Source organism: Xiphophorus hellerii, chromosome 17 (assembly GCF_003331165.1).
Source record: "Xiphophorus hellerii strain 12219 chromosome 17, Xiphophorus_hellerii-4.1, whole genome shotgun sequence".
Lineage (NCBI taxonomy): Eukaryota > Metazoa > Chordata > Actinopteri > Cyprinodontiformes > Poeciliidae > Xiphophorus > Xiphophorus hellerii.
In genome coordinates, this window is record NC_045688.1 from 17,439,339 (window position 1) to 17,461,717 (window position 22,379).

Here is a 22,379-nt window from a genome sequence, read left to right on the forward strand (position 1 = left end):
TACAGATTGGTTAGAGCACAATAACACACTTCTCAAAATAGCAAAGTGCAGGCATCAACGCAAATAGCAGACTCCAAGCATTCACAAAATAACAGTTTTTAGTTTGATCTGTGGTCTCCATCCGCCATAGATCAGGGTTTCTGTGCTTTTAGAGGCCTGAGAGATTCCTTGTACTGAAATGATCCATATAGGTGATTTTATATGAAGGGAGAGCAAAGTGAGCAGGCTCCCCATGTGGGACAAAAGAGAACATGGGTGTAAGTGAGAGAGATGTTAAGGGAAGGTCAGAGGAGGAGAGACAAGCAGTCAGTCAGTCGTGAAAGCAGCAGAAAGCAGAGTTTGGGGAGGTGAAAGATCTCAGCAGAGAAGGAGTCCTGAGAGGAGAAAAGAACCCGGCTCAGATTTCCATTGTGGGCCATGCCACCTTTCTCCTCTCCTATCACTCGGCCCCTTCTACAGAAGCTGGAGGGGGTCTGAGAAGGCTAAGGTTACCTGGCCGCCGTCCCCCACTGCCCCTGCTGACTTTCATTTCTGCTTAGGCTCACAACCAAGACCATTAAAGCAGCGGCGTAGATTTTACAGGATAAACTTTCAGCACTGAATGCAGCGAATGCACACCACACTCTCTCATTATATATCTATACCCCACGGCGGAGCGCCGCTATTCAATCATGCACCTCTGTGGTCCTATTTTAGGCAAATAATTGTCACCTTTTGTTAATGCGTCTTATTATAATGACTGTGTGGGACAGACAGTTATTCATTAGCAGAAGAAGAAGCTAAATAAAAATGTGTGAGGAGCGGACTGCAACAGACAACAGCCTCAGGCGGCTTGGCCACAGCTGTCAGTCATAAATACTAGAGGAACAATTGCTGGGCAAGTTTGGTCCGCCAAAGAGTTGGAGTGGGTCAGAGCAAAGACGGCAATTCAATCCAGTTCAATTTAATTCAGTTTAGTTCAATTTAATTCAATTTAATTCAGTCCAGTTCAATTTAATTCAGTTTAGTTCAATTTAATTCAGTCCAGTTCAATTTAATTCAGTTTAATTCAGTTTAGTTCAATTTAATTCAATCCAGTTCAATTTAATTCAGTTTAATTCAGTTTAGTTCAATTTAATTCAGTCCAGTTCAATTTAATTCAGTTTAATTCAGTTTAGTTCAATTTAATTCAGTCCAGTTCAATTTAATTCAGTTTAATTCAGTTCAGTTCAATTTAATTCATTTCATATCAATTCAGTTCGGTTCAGTCGAGTTCAGTTCAGATCAATTCCATTCAATTCAATACTGAACTTCAGATCAGTTCAGTTCCAGTCAATTCAGTTTAGTTCAGTTTAATTCAGCTCAGTTCAATTTAGTTCTGTTCAGTTCAGTTAAAGCATACGTTATGTATAGGACAATGAAATATTGTCATAACTGATCTCATCCCAGTATCTTCGTGGAGTTGCTGTTCATGCTTCAGCTTTCAGCACCAGCTGATCTAAATAAAGTTGCCCAGAGAGTTTTGTCCTGCAGGTAAGATATTACCTGCTTCCACCTCCTGAAGAATCCCTCTCAGCCGAAGCTTCAGTGGTCAGACATGAACTTGGAGCAGCAGGAACTTGAAGTGCATTGCGTTTTGTATTTAGGCCTCTTGCTAAAACAAAGTCTGCTATTTTGGAAGGCGAAGCAGCATTGACAGATGGTCCGTTAAGCCATTTCTGAGCAGCAGTTGGTTTCAGCCAAGCAGGCTGGTATTATACTTCACAGAACACAAAAGTACATGCACACAAATATTTGCGAGGAATCAACTGTCTTTTGTGGGTGTGGGGGGGAGTTTCAGCTCCAATGTGTCTGGGGACATTTTTTTTCTTTTTTTTTTGTTCCTGTCCAGTTTCTTTTTCAGCTCAATTCAAACGTGAAACGTCTTCTTCTCTTTTCTTTGTTCCCTGTCGGCTTGGCAGACGAAGACCCACGGGCCCAGCTTCACTCGGATCCACGCACCGTGGCCCGTGTTGTGTAGAGAGGCCGAGTTTCTCAAGATTAAAGTTCCCACCAAGCAGGTGAGACTCAGGTACACCTCTTGACGCAGACCGGATTCTAAAAACGCGAAACCGACGAACACGAAATGAACTTCCAGACCTCACATGAAGTGTTGTACAGTCATGATTTTCACATTTTGTCACATTTCAGGCACAAACCTTCACATATTTCAACTGGAATTTATGCGACTGACAGAGAAAGAAGTGCATAACTGGAGAATGATACATGATTAAGTTCAGTTGAAATCTTTTATTTAAAATAAATGTAATTATGTAAAGTTAAAAAAGTTGAACTAAATAGAATCCATTAGCATCAACAAGAGCATCCAGGAACACAGCAGGCATCTAACTAACACAGCCAAGTTCTGATTTATGTTGGGATATATTGTATTTATATTTTAGATTATATTATTTTATATTTAATATTCCTATCTATTTATAGTTAGCCACAAGTCACATAGAAGAGACTTCAAACGTGTTGAAGAAAATACCAAACGTGAACAAATGTTGCACGTCAGCCTTAACACACCGTCTCTATAGTGAAACATGGCGGTGGCAGCATTATTCTGAGAGGATCCCTTTCTGCAGTACATCATTAATAAATAACGCCTTGTTTTGGGAACACAATGTTTAGGAGCTGCGAAAGACTTGAGAGCTTCACCATGAGGCAATGACTGCAGTAAACTTTCTAATTTGAATAATGAACTAAACTTAACGCACTGATTGGTGACAAGGATTATGTATATGATCAAATTTAGATTATTTTTTTCTAAAGTTCCTCGAATCGACCTTTGTTGTGAAATGGAGCCTTATAAATAAACTGGATTGAAAAAACATTACTTAAATGTACTGATTTGTGTTAGTTTGTCACATAAAATCCCATTAAAATACATCCAACATTTCGATTGTAACTTGCGTTTAAATACTTTTGCGAAGCGCTGTCGATGTAGGTGACGTGTTGTTAAAAGCATTCTTATGCTTAAAGATAATTGAGCTGCAGTTATGTTTTATGGCAGAAAATGTGAGAGCAATTTTAGAATCCGATCCATAAAAACCCCCCAAAGAAACTAGAAAGAAACTGTCTGATAAAGGACGATTCCGCTCAAGTACTTCTAGTGTCCAACGCTGAGTGACCAGCGTGTCTGTCGTCTTGGTTTTTCTCAGAGTTACGAACTCAAAGAGGAAAGTGGTTTTGGGTCCAGTATGAGCTCAGTGTGGCGGAAACTGAACCAGCCCTTTGAGCCCAAAGTACCACACCAGGACCACGGCAGCACCAAGTTCCTGTCCCACTGCTTCTCCAGAGACAAACTGCACATGTAAGTCTCTGTCCAATTGTCCGCCCATCCATCCATCCATCCATCTGCTATGTTTTGTTTGTCATATAGCCACAGTTGCATAGTATTAGTTACATTTACTGAGCTACATTTACTTGAGTAACTTTTAGGAGTATTTTTTACTACGTTTTACTTTTTACTTTTTTACTCGAGTAATTTCGTTATGAAGTATTTCTACTCTTACTTGAGCAGCATGTCTGGATTCTCTACCCACTGAATGAAACACAAACATGTTTTAACCAAAAATTCACCAGATACAGAGACACACAGGCAGCTTTTACTAAAGTTTCCTATGTTTTTTTTATTGAAAAAAAAACAACAAAAAACATAGGAAACTATGATTGTCTTGACTCTCCAAACCAGTCAAGAAACTGGTTTTCTTGACTGGTTTTGCCTGATTCTGTTATTTTTTTCTTACTTATATGAATTATTGTAATTTTGGTCCTTAAAATACCAAAATTTCCACTTAACTTTATATTTTGGTCCGTTTGATGATGTAATTTTTAAATATTAAATGATTGATAAATTGATCAGTTACTCAGTTGAGTCATGTCTCGATCGGCTACTTTTTACTTTTACTTGAGTGAAAACATGTTGAAGTAGTGTCACTTTCACTTGAGTATAATTTTTCGCTACTCTACCCACCTCTGCTTATAACCAAACATCGCCACGTTTGGATTCATCTCTTCGTCTCCTTAGCAACACCTGGTTGCTACTTTCTCCCCTAAATCCAATGGAATCAGCAGAAGTGACAAAACATCTACTCCGACCGTTTCTGATAGTTGTATCTAGTGACTGCTGTGAGGAAGCTTGAGCAGCCAGAGGTCAAGGGTTGAGGTTACTGAGTGAACAAGCAACCTGAGCATCAACCTGGACACTTGTTCCAATAAAGTATTCAGGACGAGCTTTGTTTCAGGTCGTCCTTTTGGTAAATCAACTCCTCTCTGCGTTTCCTCCGTCTCTGCACAGGTTTGAATTTGCTGTGGACGTATTTTATATCTGATTGGATATTTACGGTGGCCCTGAGGTGCAAACCACTGCAACATTAACGAAAATGGAAAGGGTATGTCCCAGTTGGAGACTTGAGAGATTGCTGATTGGACAACAGCGCTTTTGAACCGGAGGTTATCGCTTAAGCAGGTCGCCCGTTGTTGCGATACGTTGTAGCGTCCGCCATATTGAAAGTAGCTTATCTACCAGCAAGCTAATACAAGTAAATGGACCGAACTTTGTAAAGTGCCGTTCTGCAAAATATTTCAAGTTAATGAATGCCACTGACACAATCGCTCACACATTATTATATGGGAATGAAAAAAAACAACAAAGGACGACGTTTCAAACGTTTTGATGTGATTATTTCATTGTTTTGGGGCAGAATAATGACATTTGATACAACTGATTCTGATAAATCGTTTTTATTGATGGACACACACACATACAGTACCTTTACAGTGATGTATTCATGAACATATTAACACAGTTCCATAATTCAATGTGCATTTGCTATTTCAAGATATGAATTAAAAAACGTAACGTAAAGGCAGTGGGTCCACTTTGTACAGTAAAACCGTTGAAGCTAGTCCACACAGCAGGTTTTCTCCACTGCCACTTTCAAGATGGCGGTGACGTAAGTAGGACTCAGCGTATACGTATTCATACCTATTGTCCAATCAGCGATTTCTCAGGTCTCCAACTGGGACATACCCTTTTCGTTTTCGTTAATGTTGTAATGCTTTCGTTAATGTTGTAGTGGTGTGCACCTCAGGGCCACCGTAAATATTTGACTGCTGCTCTTGACAAAAATAGGTTGGGGTCAGTTCATTTCTCAGGTTTCAAGGAGAACTTTGATGAGTTTTTAAGCATAGTCCACGTTTTCAATGAGGCTGAGAGGAGGCATTTGGGAGAATGTTAGCTTCCCTTATCCATTTCTAAAACCAACTTTCTTGCATGTTTCAGAATAATTTTGGAGCATCTAGGTAGGTCCAAATTGAAGTCATTTGGTCTCAGATGAAAACGAGTTAATTAGGACACTTTTAGCCTAACCCTAACGCCTCTGTAAGGAGGACAATGTTACAATGTCACTGGCTCTGTTTCCATCCAATTGTCATTTGAACTTTTAAAATGTCGCAAAAAAGTAAGTACAAATTAGGCCTGTTTCCATCTACTGGTTTGGGTTGAATCAACCAGGCTACACAAAGTGCAATTTTGTCTGATGTTGACGCTACAAATGACTTTAATAAACAGGAAGTAGAAGTTGCTAATTTAAAGATGGAGTGCTCCAGCCTATCCTGGAGGTTTGGGCCGGGAAGGTTAGCTACGTCATAACTCATTCGGAAAATCTGACTCCATCTCCCCTGTGGAGTATTAACTCTTTTTCGGAAAAGCTAAAATCCACGTAAACTTTTTTGCGTTTGTCTTTTTTAATGCACTTTGTAAAGTACCACGTTAAAGAAGGTTAAAGGAAACGGCAAACTTCAAAATAACTTACTCAGTTTCGCAAAATAATTTTTTACATGAACGCTTGGAGTTTTTCCGAAATGAGTTAAAATGCTAAAGGGGAGATGGCAGCATTTGATGTAGCAAATGACTGATCCATGATAGTTAGCACCCTGCACTTCCTGTTTTGTTACAGCCGTGCATTGCGTCAACATCTGACGAAATGACGCTTAGCGTAGCCTGCTTGGTTCGTTCCAAACCAGTAGGTGGAACATCGCCACATTTTAACAGTTAGCAACCGTATCTAAATGTAGCTGCTGTCACCGATGTCCAGAGCGGATGAAGAAACGAAGACAAACGATTACTTCCCGTTTCCTAAACTCCATTTGGACACAACTGGAAGCTCCAACAGGACAGGGATCTTAAAAAATGCATCAAAACATGATTTGGAGTCTAAATCAGGTTTACTTTAAGCTTCACAACTCCAACTCTTTTCCAGATTTGTGGACAGAGAATGATTTAAATAAATCACTTCAGACTCGACAGGTTCTGGTGTGGTGTTTTTACGGATCTATAAGTTTTTCAAGCACAGCTACCTTTGCTCTTGACTGACTAAATACAGTTTCAGACGAAGGTAATGGCACCTTATCTTTTTTTCTTTCTTTCTGACTTCTAATTTGGGCTTGTCAAAACGGGATTAAAAGGCACGGAGAAATTCTATGAATGTTTTTACATGAGGTTTAACCGTTTGACAGCTTTTTTTTTCCTTTTCTTTTTATTGTTCCTTAGTTGTGAAATGAAAATGGTTCCCCTCAGATTGGCACAGTACATTCACTCCTCCTACATAAACTCTCATCACTTGATTCGGATGATTTCAGTACAAAGACAGTCATCCACAATAACCTGATGGCTTTTATCTACCGGCTGTGTTTACTTCAGGTACAACATCACATCTAAGGACACGTTCTTTGACAACGCCACAAGAGGCAGAATAGTAAGTGTGTCTTTAATGAGTTCACCATGTGTTATAACCATTTATTAACCTGTGATGGAGTATAAAGAGTGAAGTAAAGGAAAAAGAAATATGTGGAGAACGGAGGAGTAAATGTTCCACAAAAAATGTAGAAATTTCTAGATTAATTTCACATATTTAGATTTTTATAAACATATACCCTAATTTGAAAAGTTGTGCATTTGCATGAAAAAGAAGCAGTTTTCCATGATTGAAGGCATCAACTTGAGATATTCCGACTAAAATGTTCTGTGATGTAAAATCAAAAATTTACATGAAAAGTGCTTTATGGGAATTCGTGCAAATTTGTTTATTTTTAAGGTGTTTTTTTTTTTTTTTTCAATTTCTGATTTTAAAATATTTAAAACGTAGTTTGTAAATGTATGCCTTCAGTCACGGAAAATTGTAATCTTTTTCTTCTCACGTTGGAAAATATTCAAGTTTTTCCCCTGAAATGCATTAAATTAGTCTAGAAATTGTAGAGCTTTTGTCAGAAATGTACTCCTCTGTTGCCACGTTCTATTTTTCGATTATCCACAATGACTAGCTCTTTATTTATTTCCAAACTTGAAATCTTTTCCAGGTCTATGAGATCCTGAGGCGGACGGTGTGTGTACGAACATGTCAAACTGTAGGTGAGGAAGCTGGACTGACAGATGATGTTACTTTCCTTTGGTAGCAAAACGCTTAATGAGAACTCCACCACTTTGCTAGAATTTAGAGTAGTTTTCTGCCACAAAGCAGAATTAAAAAAAAAACCTTTGTGAAGAAAGATAAAGTCTTGGGTACCCGAAAGTTGATATTTGAGTAAAACCAAATGAACCCAAAGCAGACAAACTGTCTTGTGATGTCGTTGCATCACAACCACAAACTGGGTGTTTAGTGTGACAGACCAACACGACCAGCTTCCCTGCTCCTGCATCCCCACATCATGATGCTGCCACCACTATTTTTCTAAAGTAATTACTGCAAAAAATATACCACGCACTATTTAGATTCTGATTTTTATTTTACTTTTCACCTCCATCCATCCATCCAGATTCAGTGTATTCAATCTGAAACAAAAGCATTCCCTCAGCATGATGCTGCCACCACCATTTTCCTAAAGTCAACTTTCTCATTTTCCCTTTACCTAAAATGCATCCCCTACTTTGTGTTGGTCTATCACTTAATGAAATACCTCAGTATTTATTCCATTTAGCTGCATCTAGAGCTAGGCTAGGTTAGCTGGGAATATTTCTCCCTGAATATTTCTACGCAAACAGTTGCTCGGTACCAACACCTCAGTTTTGTTTGACTCTCCACAGAAACACAGCAGCTCCTTAGATGTTCCACCAATATCAGGACTGTGATAATTATAAATATAATAATATTACCTTGCCGTTAATGTTTGCTGTTGCTAGCAAAGCAGGAAAAAGCACCAGCTCTCCCAAGCAGCCGTGCTAGGAAGCGGGTTAGCTGCATGTATGACATGACGTGGCGTTGACGTACTTTGTGCGAGCCGTGGTTCCTCTGTGGAGATGAGCTGACACCCTTTTCATGTCCAGTGTCCCCCATATGTCTGGTTGGCTGGCCCATGGCAGCAGACGGCCTCAGCCAGCAGGTTCTCACAGAGCTGCAGGGGAGGAACGGTAGAGAAAACAGAGCTTCATCTCTCTCTCTCTGACCTTGCTTTTCCTCTATTCCCTTCCTTCCTCGGCGCAGCAACACACACACACTCTGTTGCTCTGAACCATCTCCTCCACAAGTGGGTCACACTTCCTAGGTCAGCTAAAGATTGGAAGCAGGGGCCCCTGGGAGATGCGGTTGTTTCTGGCTGGCTGAGTGTGTGCTCATGCGTGAGGATGGGTGTTTCCTGGGTGTGGTGTTTGTTAACCACACAGGTGTTCTCTGCTTGATAACGAATCTCCTACCATGGACTAATAAAACTTACAGTGTCTTTGGACTGTATTGATTTTGCTTTGGATTTAGCCTGACCTATAATGGAATATTTAGATCAACACATATTCATGTAATAGAACATCTTTGTCAACACCCAGACCGTCTAAATCTTCATCTAAATCTTATAAGTAATATGCAGTAAAACGTGAAAATATATGTTCTCACCTAATCTACCGAGTTTGAAATATTTTGCACAGAAGAAAACGACAAAAAAATATCAAACATTATCCCAAAAAAACATATCTATCATTTTAGTAACAAGTAGTCAGAGGTGGGAACATTCCTGCTAACCCGGTAATGTGCTAATAGCAGAGCTGATTTTTTGTTAAGCGTGTTAGCTCTTTTGCCAACTTTGAAAACGTTTAGTGCGCTGAGCTTCCCCTAAATTAAGTTGTCCAAATCAATTCTGAAGTTCTATCTTACCTGACTGTTTTTGTACACTCTCAGTTTGATAAAGTTCAAAGTCTGTGTCAAAATTTAGGTTATCTTCATGTATTTAGTTGTACATTCAGGCTCTTATTTTGAAGTGGGTGCTTCAGTTCTGTTTCCTCACCTCATGTACTCTCCCCCCACCCCCCCCAAATAACTTTATTTCAAACAAACGACACACAGAAACAATATCTTAAAGCGATGTAGAACATATAAATTATGATGTTAAAATGAAATTGGTGATTGACAGTTGCAGTCTTTCAAGGGCAGAAATAACCTGAATTGAAGTTAGCACTTTAGCATTAGCATCTGCTAAATACAGTGTTGGTTTAGCGCTTTAACATTAGCAGAATTGTAATTTGTACTGCCTTGTGGATGTTTATCACATAAAATTCCAACCAAATATACCGAAATTTGTGTTACTAAAGTTGAGATATAAACTCTTAGACTAGCGGTCTCAATCGCTATTATGCAACATTAAATTGTGTTGTTTAGACGACATTACAATGTTTGCAGATATCACAAGGTATGTCACAATGTGATTTCAGTTCAGTTCAATTCACAAATCTCCGATACATGTGATGCGGTAAAATATGCCCTTCTGACACAATCATTTCTACATGCATCAGCTCACAAAACCCAATAAAATACAACAAGTCTTCTTCGTAAGCTCTTCAGAGTTTGGAATAAAAGGTTGCAAAATTCAAAATATAAAGACGTGTCGAACTTGTCGACATAGGTTGACATTTACATTTATGGACCGGGCCATTCATCGGACCGCGTCTGAAAAGCTCAGTTAACAGAACTGCTTTACTATCTGTTCTTTCACTCTGACCAGTGGTCTGAGTTTCTGATTTAAAACCTGCTCCATTTGAAACAAAACGCGAGACGTGATGTGACCTGACCTCACCGACGCCCCTCCTGTCTTTTCCAGGCATCAGCACTTTGATAGCCAAAGGCGTATATGACGCCGCCTTCCCTCTTCATGACGTAAGTGTGAGCCGTGAAGTACTGACTTCAAAAACAATTTTCTATATCTTGCTGAAAAACCACATGTAATTCAGTTTTCTCTCATTTCAAGCGTTCTGAGATTGGCAGCAGAAACTGCCGGGTGGGATTTTGTGATTTTGCCGTGAAGGCAGAGAAGATACTTTTTTTTTTTTTCACAGATTATCTGTCTCATATTAAACTGTCACTATGTTGTGACATTTTCAACAAGTATCTAAAAGGAATATTATTATAAAAGTCAACATATATTCCAATTTTTTCTTGTAAAAAATTTATCATTTCTCCTGATTGCATTTCTTGTAAAATAAACTATCAGTTTACATTTTTTGTATTTGCATTTGGCAGATTTCCTTCCTTCATGTTGATGTTTATTCATATAGATTTTTTTTTCCCATTAACAATCATTTGAGCTTTTAAGTGTGATTAGTTCTATTTACGGTGTTCTGGTGTTTCCTCATGCTTGTCCTTTTGCTCCGCAGGGCGACTTTAAGGTCACTGGACCCCTGGAGGAACGCACCGACAGACAGGTGCTGCCGCTCCGCTTTCACAGCTCTGCCTTTTCGTTCAGTTTGGCTTAACCCTCCGTTTCCCTCCTCCTCCCCTGTTTCATCTGCCCGTAAAAGAGACGCTAAACTTCGACGTCGAACGCGACCCCGGCTGGGGCCCGCGGTCGGCCGCTCGCAGCTCGAATCCCGGCCCCGGCGGACATTTAAGCCTCGGTCGACGGAACACACGGGCGTTTCCGAACAACGGCGGTTCTGTTCTCCTTTCGTTCGCATTCGTACGTCGTCCCATCTGCCTAACACCGGCACAGATTGGAGTTTAAGGCGAGCAAACGTTCCTCCGAGGCGGAGAGAGAGAGAGAGACGGTCTGTTGACTGTTGAAAGTCCAGACTGGAAATAAACCCGCGGTAAATAAATCTGTCCAAAGTAAACCACAACATAACAGAACAAGCAGGGATGGGAATGTAAATTAGGATAAACAAAACCTTTTTCAGTTGCTACAAGGGCTTTCATTTCAACCCAGCCGGCATTATGTCTTAGATTTCTGCCTCGGTTTCAGAATTTAACATTTATTTAACAGTTTTTTGTGCTATGAAGCTGATTGTAAAGAAGAACGAATGATTAATGTACCTGCTTTTAAACTCATGACTCATAAGATGTATTATAGCATGTTTAGTCAGTATTAATATGACACTAATTCAGTTTTTTCTCTGTTTTCTCATGTTCTGTTCTAATGCTTTCTGAACATATCGGTGTTGAATTTGTTCTCAATCAACTGACCTGGTTAAATAAAACTAATTAAAAAATAAAAATGAAGGATAGCCCAGAGAGCAGAGATATTTTACATACTTTGTATATTTAAAAAAATATCCGATAGATGCAGCACAAAAGAAAAGTTATGATCTACTTTATTGATGTTTTTGGCCTAGGTAGAGAAGACGGCTAACTCTGGTCTTTACTGGTTTGGAGGCCACGCAACCACAACTCCAAACAAATGTCTCAGATCAAATGGCCTAATCAAATCCCAGACCTGAATCCTACTGAGCTTTATCAGAAATGTCAGGGAAAAGCGAAAACTCGTCAAATACGTTGAACTTTGTGGCTACGAGAAAAATGGCAAAATGGTTTGATCAGTTCAAGGTTTGCAATGGTTAAAGCCAGAATGCGTCTCCTAGATGCTGCAATAAGGAATAACATCACTAAGTGGATAAACCTGGAATATTTTGAAACACTTGCAATGTCTGCTTGGAGGAACGGAGAAGTAATCACAAAGCCAGAGTGACAGTAGCTTCACTTCTCTCTCTGCGTTTCTGGGCGTCAACACAAAGCGTTTCTGGCGCTCCGCGTGCGGTGGATGCACTCGAACCCGACACCGTGTTTCTGTCGGGCCGTCTTCCTCCCACCGTACCGGGTTTCACTCGTCTTCAGGATGGAGTTACTTACACCGCAGCTCCTCCGAGGCCCAGCTCGGCCAATCAGGAGGCGCCTGCCTCCGTATCAGCTGTGCCTCCGAAAAAATAAAAATAAAAAAAAATTTTTTTGACAACATACACCCACATTGACTTGACTCTGAATGTTTCTCTCTCTCTCTCTCTCTCTCTCTCTCTCTCTCTCTCTCTCTGTGTGTGGGTGTGTGTGCGTGCTGTCAGGTTCTCTTCGAAGAGTGGGCAAAATACTCGGCCTTCTACAAGTACCAGCCCATTGATCTGGTCAGGTAATGTTGCAAAACAGAAGAGCCGGCTACACCTCTGAACAGGTTTCAGCTCATCCTACCAACTAGGAGGTGGATTGTCTAACTACCACCGTTTCTATGGTTATAGAAAGTACTTCAGTCAGTCAGTTGATATTTAATCATACTCAGAAATGCATAATTAATGTTTTCTCAACAACTAGCTAACTGGCTATTCCTCATACATTTTGACTTTTTTTTCCAACTGAGTTCAGGTTTGTGACTTATTCTATTTATTTTTAAAGCTACAATCTGGAGATGCGTAAAAAAAAGAAAAAAAAAGCAGCTAACGGCAACGTCGATATTTTTCATGGGAAACTCAGATGTAACAATCTTTTTAGTTCAAATGCGAGTTTATAAGTCAAACATTTCTTTAGCTGTGTTCCCGTTGACCGTGTAATTGCGCAATTCGACATTTCGAAAATAAATCCACTTGATGGAAATGCGCTAATTTCGAAAACACTTGTTTTATTATCAAAAGTTATGGCTCTTGGATGAGGTGTTTTTTTATGTGAGTGTGTTTTGTTTTTTTTTTGGCCATACTGAAAGTGGCTCATTTGGCAAAATTGAAATGGAAGCACTTTTTTTTTTTTTTTACATCACATGAAAAAAGCTTTGTGCAAACCATGAAGAAGAAGACGACAGGAAGTAGTAGGGAGGATGATGGTGTGACGTGTTTTTTTAATGACTTATCAAAACTACAAACAAACTTTAAGTCCGTTTTTTATTTAATTGCAAAATTGTGTTCTTTCGACATTAGCGGAATATTGATAAGGTTTTGATGAATATTTGTAATGGAATCACAGCTACTGACTGTCTATGCATTAAGCAGCAGCTTGGAAACCCAACAAACAGACACCCTACCCTAGGATTTAAAAGCGCTCTGTTGCTAATCTAGCTTATCTGAAAGAGTGATTGTTACAAACATTTTGATACAAAAACCTGAAATCTTTTTGATATATTTACTTCCTGCTCTGGTTTTGACCAGCAGTGTTGCTCGCATGTGCACTTTTATCGCTATAAACACTGACAGACAAAGATCCGACTAGCAAATTCAAACAACATTCCTCCATGTAGAAGAAAAACAGAAGTATTAACAGAGCATGATTTATTCTTGATTTGTCCTGCACTGTAGAAAGATTAAACCGTAGATCACCTCCTCGTTTTACTCTTGGTTTTTGTTGTTTTTTTTGCTTCATGTAGATTTTTTTTCTAAGTGCTCTTCCAAACCACCGGTCTTCCCTGTCCAAAATGTGAATATCGTTCTCTTCCAAAGAGTGTTTCCTGTCTGAGATATAGATGAAGCGTTGAGCCTCGTCTCAATAAGCTGACTCCTTGGTGAACAGTTCTAAACCGAAAACAAAACGCTCAGGTACTGGGATAATTCTCACTCATGAACTGAGGAAGCCTTTTGGATGAAGGGTAACAAGAGGAGAAGTTAATTTTCCTTCCATTTAGACAAATAGTACATTTATAGGAATGCAGAGGTTTGCAAACTCATCCCCGTCTCACGTGAGCCTATCCTGTTTTTCCGCAGGAAGTACTTTGGGGAGAAGATCGGCCTGTATTTTGCCTGGCTCGGTGTTTACACCCAGCTGCTCATCCCGGCCTCCATTGTGGGAATCATCGTGTTTGGATACGGCGTGGCGACGGTGGACACCAACATCCCCAGGTACACCGCGAAAACCTCGAGTCGTTCTCTCGCAGATTTTAGTCGAACGTGTAAAACGGAGCGGGATGGAGGCTTGCCGTAAAACACAGGAAGAGTCTGAAAATGAGGGATCTCTTTTCAGCGAGCGCTCATGTTCACGAGCCACACTCACACACTCCACTAGACAGGGATTGCCCAGATACCTGCTGTATCTGGCTTTAGTCACGGCTGTGTGGGAGGCACACAGAAGGTACGGCTGGCAGTGTGTGCGCGAGTGTCATGGATTCAGCCCACACCGACTATGAACAGGGTCAAAGTACAAAAGCTTGTGTGGTAGTCAGGAGTTAAAAGTCCCATTCATTTCTTGTACGCACATGTAACAGACATGAGCATCTGTTAAAGTCTTTTTTTTTTTTTTTTGCGGGGATTGTAATCACGGTTTCGTTTTCATGCTGCGCACAATAAGCGTTGGGACGCCTATCGGCAGGTTGAAGTTTACGCCCTTCCTTTCCTCCCTCTTTGCAGTTTGGAGATGTGCAACGAGCGTCTCAACTTCACCATGTGTCCGCTGTGCGACGGCGCCTGCGACTACTGGCACCTCAGCACGGCCTGCGGCACGGCCAGGGCTTCGCACCTCTTCGATAACCCCGCCACCGTCTTCTTCGCCATCTTCATGTCTCTGTGGGGTGAGGTTTTGGGTTTGTGTGGGAGTGTGAGTGAGAGGGAGACGAAAGAGGACAGGTTGGGTGAACGTGAAGGTGCTCATAAATATCTTACATCCTCTCTCGCCTCAAGCGGAGGCGGACGCCTGTGGCGACAAGCTAAATCGGCACGGGAGTAAAGTTTCAGGAGTAAAAAAAAAAAACGAAAAAAAACCCCGCACACAATAAAAATGTACAGTTAAAGTCAGATATTTACATTTACTGTTTGAAAATACACCTTTTTTAAAAAAAAATCAGAGGTTTACATAAGCTAAGATTGCTGTGTGGGTGTCGTTATCCTCCAGGAAAAACGCTCTGCACCCACAGGGGCTGAAATGCCACTCAGAAAGGAAGAAGCCATGATATAAAAACTCAGGTTGCTGTTTGCAGAGAGACTCAGGGAGAAGAACTTACATTTTTGGTGATACATATAGTGTTCTGATGGAACTAAAATGAAAGTGGGCGATGTTTTGGTTTTGCCAAACCGATGTGTTCAGATTTTATTTTATTTTATTTACTCTGCAGATCCGATGGAAAGCACATATTGGATAAGTTATTTTCTGTTTAGCCAGAGTGACTGGAAAAGCTACAGAAAGTTGGTCAACATCTGTAAGAAATAATAAATATCTCTCCATTTAGTATTGAAAATGATGTAAAAAAAAAATTATCTGCCATTTTAGAACCTAAATAAAATACCAAACTTTAACAATGTTTCAATATCTTTTGAGTGGTCTGGAAACAAACTTTTTGCTTCAGTCATAATAAAATTAAATCTAAATTTGCTAGGGGTATGAAAACTTTTGGGCTTAATAAAAAGTTGAGTTTTTTCCCCCATATTTTTCTGTTTTTTTAGCAGTAAAATCCTGTTTTTTAGTTTGTAGGCAGCAGAGTTTTTGATAGAATGATTGACTGAATTTCTCTGTGTGTGTGCGTGTGTGTGTGTGTGCGTGTGCAGCTGTGTTGTTCCTGGAGCAGTGGAAACGGCGACAGATCAGCCTGAGTTTCAGCTGGGATCTGACAGGAATCGAGGAGGATGAGGTAAAAAAAAAAAACCAAACAAAGAAAAAAAACACCAAACCATCTAGAAACTCAGACGTAGACGTTCCCATACAGATCAGCTCAGATCTACAGGGATAATTGATGAGAACAGGGAGTCATGTGTGCGACTTTTTACTAAGCACTAAATCAGCTGCACAGATGCATCATGGGAATGTTGTTCCGTAAACCAGCTCCCGTTTTGTTGTCAGGAACATCCCCGGCCAAAATACGAGACTATCCTCCTGGAGAAGCGACAGAGGAAGCGGCAGCAGAAGAAGAAAAAGAAGAAGAAAAAGAACGAGGTAGGAACTTTAAAACATGATCGGAAAAAGAATTAAATTTTTTTTTTTCTCGTTACAGCCCCATTTTTTCAAGTACCTTATGATAGACACAAACCAGCGCATAATTGCAAAGTGAAAGGAAAATCCTCTGTGATTTCTAGCAGCTCTCAAGTTCCGCGTTCCTTTGCATGAGTCCCCTTTACTCTCACACCACCAAATAAAAGTCCAACCAGTTGCTTTCAGAAAACGACCAAGCTGGTGTTTTATTATGCCACTTCTCATTCAATACTTTATAAAAATCGCCATTTTGACGCGAATAGAGCTGCAGGTCTTTCAGGTCTGGGGTTTGACTAAACCATTTCTAACACAAGAATATGCTTTAATGGAATTTTCTTTCCCCTTCACAAATACACTTCAACTTGTCTGCTTGCTATTTGGTTTCCTTAATGATCCCTTTAAAGGAAACCTAACTCGAGTGTTAAAGAGGCCAAGAAGCCATAATTAGGGCTCATCATCTATCAGCCAATCAGAAGAGACGTTGGTGTCTTATTCAAGTTGGAGCAACAAGCCTCGCCTACTTTGGTATTTGTTGTTTTGGGCAAATTGTAGTCAGACATTTTACATAAGAGCTATGGATTCAACAGGTTGGAATGACACACAGCTTTTTCTGAACTGTGTGACGCTGTGAGGTCTCTGGTGGAGCCAGCTGCACATTGCCTGGAAAAAACAAAAACAAACCATCATCCTCCTACCACTCCCTGTTGTCTTCTTTGTCGTTTCCGGCAGCAGCAACATCCGGCTGTTGATCACGTAACTCGTGTGATGCGAAAAAATGGGTTTCTACTGTATGGCCGATTTGCAACATACATCGAGTTTGACACGTTTGAAAAACCACCACATCCCAGTGCAAGAACCTTCAAGCGAAAAACCAGAGTTTTGTTTTTGAAGTTGTCGCGTTTCCATTAATCAAATTTATTTTCATAATTTTGACTTGCCCACTTCTATAGTTTATGGGTGTGGGTTAGGGTTAGGATGAATAGGGGATGCCCTGCGGCTCAAACCTGGCCCCAGCGGCTGATGCGAAGCCATATGTGTGTGTTTGTGACTCGTCCCTCTGTCTCGTAGCCAGAGAAGCAGGAGGACGGGACAGTGACAGGGAAGGACAGATGGAGACAAAAACTGCTGTCTGCCATGGCTGCAGGAGTACCGGTAACCCTCCCTCTCTCCTCTTTTCTCCTTAGCATGCCTTCCTTCTTTTCCCTCCTTTTCCCCATTTTCCTCTCCCTTCGTTTCCTTTCCAGCAGGCTGCTGTCTCTCTGTTCTTCTCTTCCTGTCCCATCCTCTGGCTGCTGTGGTTTCATCTGCTCAGGTATCTGTTTCCTTTTGCTTTTTTTCATTTATTATTTGGTTAACCCATCCTGCTGATGGTCCTAAATTTCCTATTTATCCTTTTGAGTTTTCAAACTTAGTTTTTTTTTATTTTCATGCAACACATAAGGCAGCACACATGTAGCCTGATGTTGTCAGTTGTTATTGAAGCTACCCACACTTTGATAACTGCCCACAGGCAACTTGCTCACTTACGAGGCAGTTTAAAATATCAGTTCTGTAATCAGAAATAAGAAAAAAATCTGAATTTGCAAGTCAAAACTGGACAAAAATCCCAACTGAGATTGAAAGTAGGGGTGGGCAATAATCACATTGTATATTCTGGAATTTTTTTTAATTTATCATGACAATAGTAACTTCCAGTTAATGTTTCAAAACCACAAAAAACTCACTGTATCTACATTATCAACAACATTTCAAAATTTGATTTAATACAGTGACTTTGTGTGGCTCAGTGATAAGATTCACATTTTTCATGTGCTGAAGAAGTCTGTTTAAAATTTTAAGCTCTTTTTTTCAAGAGGAATAGTTCTGTTAGTTTTTTGGTCTGTTGTTGGTAAAAGAAAAAAAAAGAAAACTGCAAAGAGGTAATATAGTTTTTTATCATCATCTTTATTATCACAATAGCATCTTAAAATATCATGGTAAAATTTTAAGTCCACATCACCCACCCATAAACTGAAAGCCACAAAACTGGTTGGCGCATCTACATTTCAGTATATTCTGGCTGCTAACCAGAATTAAGAAATATTTTTCGTAGAGGCTACCAAGTCATGCTAGGTTCTTATTATTGGTTGGGGACTCAGAGTTAGCTATTTTTGGTAACAGGAAGTTGCTTAAACCATCAGGTTTTTCAGTCAAGCTGCTACACTAGAGCAGGCAACCTTTTTCCCAACCTTTTTATTACTGCAGACCGGTCAAGATTTGGTCATTTTCCTGCGGCCCGGGTGGGGGGAGGTGGAGACCGTCAGATAAGCCTTATTTTTTGCTGTTGTTTGTTTTGTTTTTTTGGTGGGGGGTTGCCCCAATTTTCCCTTTACGACAATCTTACAACGTCCTGCAGTGTGTGGCGTGTTACGTGGTGGTGTGTTGAATATGCCCGATCTAAAATCGGCCATATTCAACATTGTCTTGGCCCTTTTATCGCAGCCTGTTGAACGTGACAGGTAGCCAATCAGAAAGCGCGGTAACGTAAGAACGGAGAGGAACCTCAAACAGTTGACATGGCAACTGAGAGTTCGGTGGACATCGGAAGTGATATGTGGAAATGTTTATTACTATTACTTACTACTAGTAATGTTTATTACGCGGTACCGGTCCGCGGCCCGGGGGTTCGGAACCACTGCACTAGAGAGCTTAGCTTCAGCAGATGCTAATCGTTCAGCTTCTTTTCAAAGTAGCTAAGTTTAGTCGTTTTTTCCTCACACAAAAAAGCCATCAACCTCATTAGTTTGGACCCACTTGAGTGATATTCGGGTAAGCATAAGTCAAAAGAGGTGAATTGACATAGTTCTGCCGTTAGCAAAATACTTTACAGCGAACCTGTCTATATTTTATGCTTTTGTTTATTCAGTCTGTGTTTTTATGGTATGTTCTGAACTAGAAAATGTTGTCAGAGTTCTGATAGAGATTCTATTAGTATGAAGGTCTCTATTACCTGGGAATAGCTAAACCACAAGACTCGTGTTTATTGCTAGCAGTTCTAACCATGCTAATCGAGCTAATTGCTAATACAACAAGCTAGCTGTTAACTAATTTCAATTTAAATCGATTAAATGAAGACAATAAAATTAAACAAAGGTTAAAAGTAAACATAAAATCAAGTGCTAATATAAATTAATTAATGGCAAGAAGGTTAAATATAATTTTTCTGAATGCTGTAATTGGGACTCAAGCTTTTTTCAAAGGTTATTCAACTTGCCACTTTGTGAACATACAGTATATCACCTTACAGCTTGTCAGTCAATGCTTATTTGTGTACAAAATAAAACAAAAAAAAAAACAGAGAGAGATACAAGACAAAGAAACACAAAGCACAAGAGACTGAGAGGCTTGGGGAAGTGGAGGTAGGAAGAAAAACAGAGGGAGAGCGCCTGAGTGGGAGTGATGCATGCTGGGCAGGAAGCCAGGGGTAAGATTAGTGACCGTCACTATGGCGACACACAACTCTCCCTCTCACGCACACTTAGCAGCCCTTGGCTTTATTACCTGAGACACAAAAATTGTGTTATAGGTTCAAACCAAATTAGCTTTCAAAAGTCAGACAGAGCTGCATGTTTCACCGCTTTGTGGAATCAGTGCAGAACATTTTCAGCACTCAGTACAAATAAAGCCAGCCATCTATTTTTGGGGTCAGTCCAACTCATCTAAAGACAGTATTATGTTTAAGACAGTGGGGCAATTTTTTCATTCCAATTCACTTTTGCTCATTTTAGTGAGCAGAAGGGATTAAAGTTCACCATTCTAGATGTACAGGGTGTTTTCAGACCTGATAGTCTGGTGGACTTGGTTTGATTTGGGAGCAAAATTGTAATACTTGTTAATTTATTAGCTGGTACGTTTTACTTCCACACTTCACTGAGTGAAATGAGCCAAACTACTTGAAAAACATTTTCATCCCCCCATCTGTGGTGGTGCTGCACAAAGAACTACTGAAGGAAACGACACAAAAACCTCTGGAGAAGACACTGAGCACAACTTTCTACTTCAGGAAATGTAAACAAAATGGAGTGGCGTCAGATTTTAGCGCTTGTAGGATTTCTCTTTTGTCTTTGGTGAAACACCACCAGTCATTTCTCCCGCTAGTGCTAGACTTGTTTGTTTTTGGTTGTATTTGCCCAGAATTCCCTGTGCTGTAGTCCACTTCCTGCTTTTGGAGCAGTCTCTGGTTATCTCGGCGTTCACATATGCATTCAAACCGCAGCGGAGTTCACTTCAACCGAGCCGAGACCGAGGTTTTGTAGGTGTAGAGTTCGCTTTTTTTGTTCCACACCAGTTTGATTCATAACTTAAACTCTCTAAATTTTCTTTTTAGACTTTCAAAATTATGCATAAAAAAAATGTTATACTCTCAAAGCCCAAGCATTTTGATATGCGTTTGTGCGCTTGTGAGAGCGGCTATTGGTTCAAAATTTGACATGCCGGAGTGGTAGATGAAACAAATCTGCCCCCCAAAAACTCCCCCAAACCCCCAATGAAGATTAGCAGATTTCTGTTAGGTCTCAGGATGAAATAAAGCAATTGTTTAGTGTTTACATGATGAAGGAAATGTTTATTTTGACTTCCTGTTTTGCATAAAAGGCAGCGCAGGAGCAGGCTAGTCAGAAAGACAGCTAATAACAGAGAAAATAAAAAGCTGTCCCTGGGTCTCCTGGCATGAGAGCTTTGTCGGGCTCTCCTCAGTGGACTCCACAAGCCAAATATAACACCTGACCTAATTTACTACCTCCCCCGCTGATGGCTGTCCCCACCACACACACATGCTCACACACACTCAGACTATAAATTTGTCTTTCCTCTCTTTTGACTTTGTCCTCTTGTGCCAGTTTCTCTTGGTTGTGGCTTGAGGATAAAAAAAAAAGCAAAAGCTTGAACTTCCAGTTTCCATTCAAATTCAATATAGCTGTTTACGTCCGTGTGAGGATGCTCTCTTCTGAGTGACATCCAGGCAGCTTCAAGTGCGGGTTGTACTGTCCCTTTATGTTCACTAGATGGCGGCGTTGCATTAGGAGTGATCGCCACTTGCTTGCTATTCCTGCTTATTATTATATATATTATTAAATATGTGAAATTACTCCATGATGTGAATCAGGTCACATAAGTTGAGTTGACTTGAAACAAATTAGGACTTTTTTGTTTGTTTTAAAGAAATTATCCCCAAATCCTGCAAATATGAGAACATTCTGTAATGGCAATAGAGGCTCAGTTGAGACTTTTCTCTCCTGTTTCTGTCATTTTTTTCCTCATTATCTCTTTTGAAGTTACTTTTTATTAGAACTACGTCTTTATTTAGTTCTATATTTACCATAACTCCAGTAAGTACATTTTATTTACACCCCTTGACCTTTCTTCCATCCTTCCTTTACCTTCCGCTTATCTAGCGCCGATTCAGCAAATAGAGGTCTGCGCTTGTTGGTCTGATTCTTCTTCCTTTGAGCTGTGTTTTTTTTTGTTTTCTTCACTCCTGATCTTCCAGTGAAGTTGAACAACCTTGACCCATTGCTTGCCAAACTGGGAACTCTCTCACTCTTTTCTCTGCTCTGTCTCCCTCTCGTCTTTTCACTCAGACGGTCGCCGAGAAGTTGACGTGGAAAGACCGTCTCCCTGGATACTTCATGAACATTTCCTCTATCCTTTTCATGGCAAGTCGAGTGCAAGTGCTGTGCTGTGCTGTCTACAATACACTTCCTTAGTATTCATCGTACGTTAACTAATTAATTATCAAAGCATTTACTTCTCGCTTTGCTGTCAGTTTGGACTGACGTTTTCTGCAGTTTTCGGCGTAATCGTCTACCGCATCACGGTCTCGGCCTTGATGGCGATGAGCCCGGACCCCGAGACCAAGTCCAATGTCCGGGTGACCGTGACGGCCACCGCTGTCATCATCAACCTCGTGGTCATCCTGATCCTGGATGAAATCTATGGCGCCGTGGCACTGTGGCTGACTGAGCTAGGTACGGAAAGAGCCGCTGACCTCACATCTAAAGCCGTTTTCATTGGTGTAAATTCTCAGTTATGCAGGACACAAAAATCCTACATGTTTAAAATCAGGGCAACTCAGAAGAATCACACAAATATGGCTGTCTAGGTGGAGCATTACAGCTTTCCATATACCGTACTTGATATATATATATATATATATATATATATATATATATATATATATATAAAACCTGAACATAAAAAATT

The 22,379-nt window shown here is 40.2% G+C and overlaps 1 protein-coding gene across 2 annotated transcripts in view; it reads left to right on the top strand.

Annotated features, from left to right (window-relative positions):
• The window catches only part of ano2b (anoctamin 2b), a 66,259-nt gene that overhangs the window by 11,512 nt on the left and 32,368 nt on the right, over positions 1 to 22,379 (top strand). Inside the window, exons 3-16 of one of the 2 annotated variants that reach the window (XM_032589541.1) lie at positions 1,941 to 2,039; positions 3,183 to 3,334; positions 6,728 to 6,782; positions 7,384 to 7,435; positions 10,105 to 10,160; positions 10,658 to 10,705; positions 12,332 to 12,396; positions 13,949 to 14,083; positions 14,588 to 14,748; positions 15,719 to 15,801; positions 16,011 to 16,103; positions 17,208 to 17,291; positions 21,758 to 21,832; positions 21,943 to 22,144. In XM_032589541.1, coding sequence (XP_032445432.1) covers positions 1,941 to 2,039; positions 3,183 to 3,334; positions 6,728 to 6,782; positions 7,384 to 7,435; positions 10,105 to 10,160; positions 10,658 to 10,705; positions 12,332 to 12,396; positions 13,949 to 14,083; positions 14,588 to 14,748; positions 15,719 to 15,801; positions 16,011 to 16,103; positions 17,208 to 17,291; positions 21,758 to 21,832; positions 21,943 to 22,144 — 1,360 coding nt within the window. The remainder of the gene's footprint in view (positions 1 to 1,940; positions 2,040 to 3,182; positions 3,335 to 6,727; positions 6,783 to 7,383; positions 7,436 to 10,104; positions 10,161 to 10,657; positions 10,706 to 12,331; positions 12,397 to 13,948; positions 14,084 to 14,587; positions 14,749 to 15,718; positions 15,802 to 16,010; positions 16,104 to 17,207; positions 17,292 to 21,757; positions 21,833 to 21,942; positions 22,145 to 22,379) is intronic. The other variant, XM_032589542.1, reaches the window with a different exon arrangement.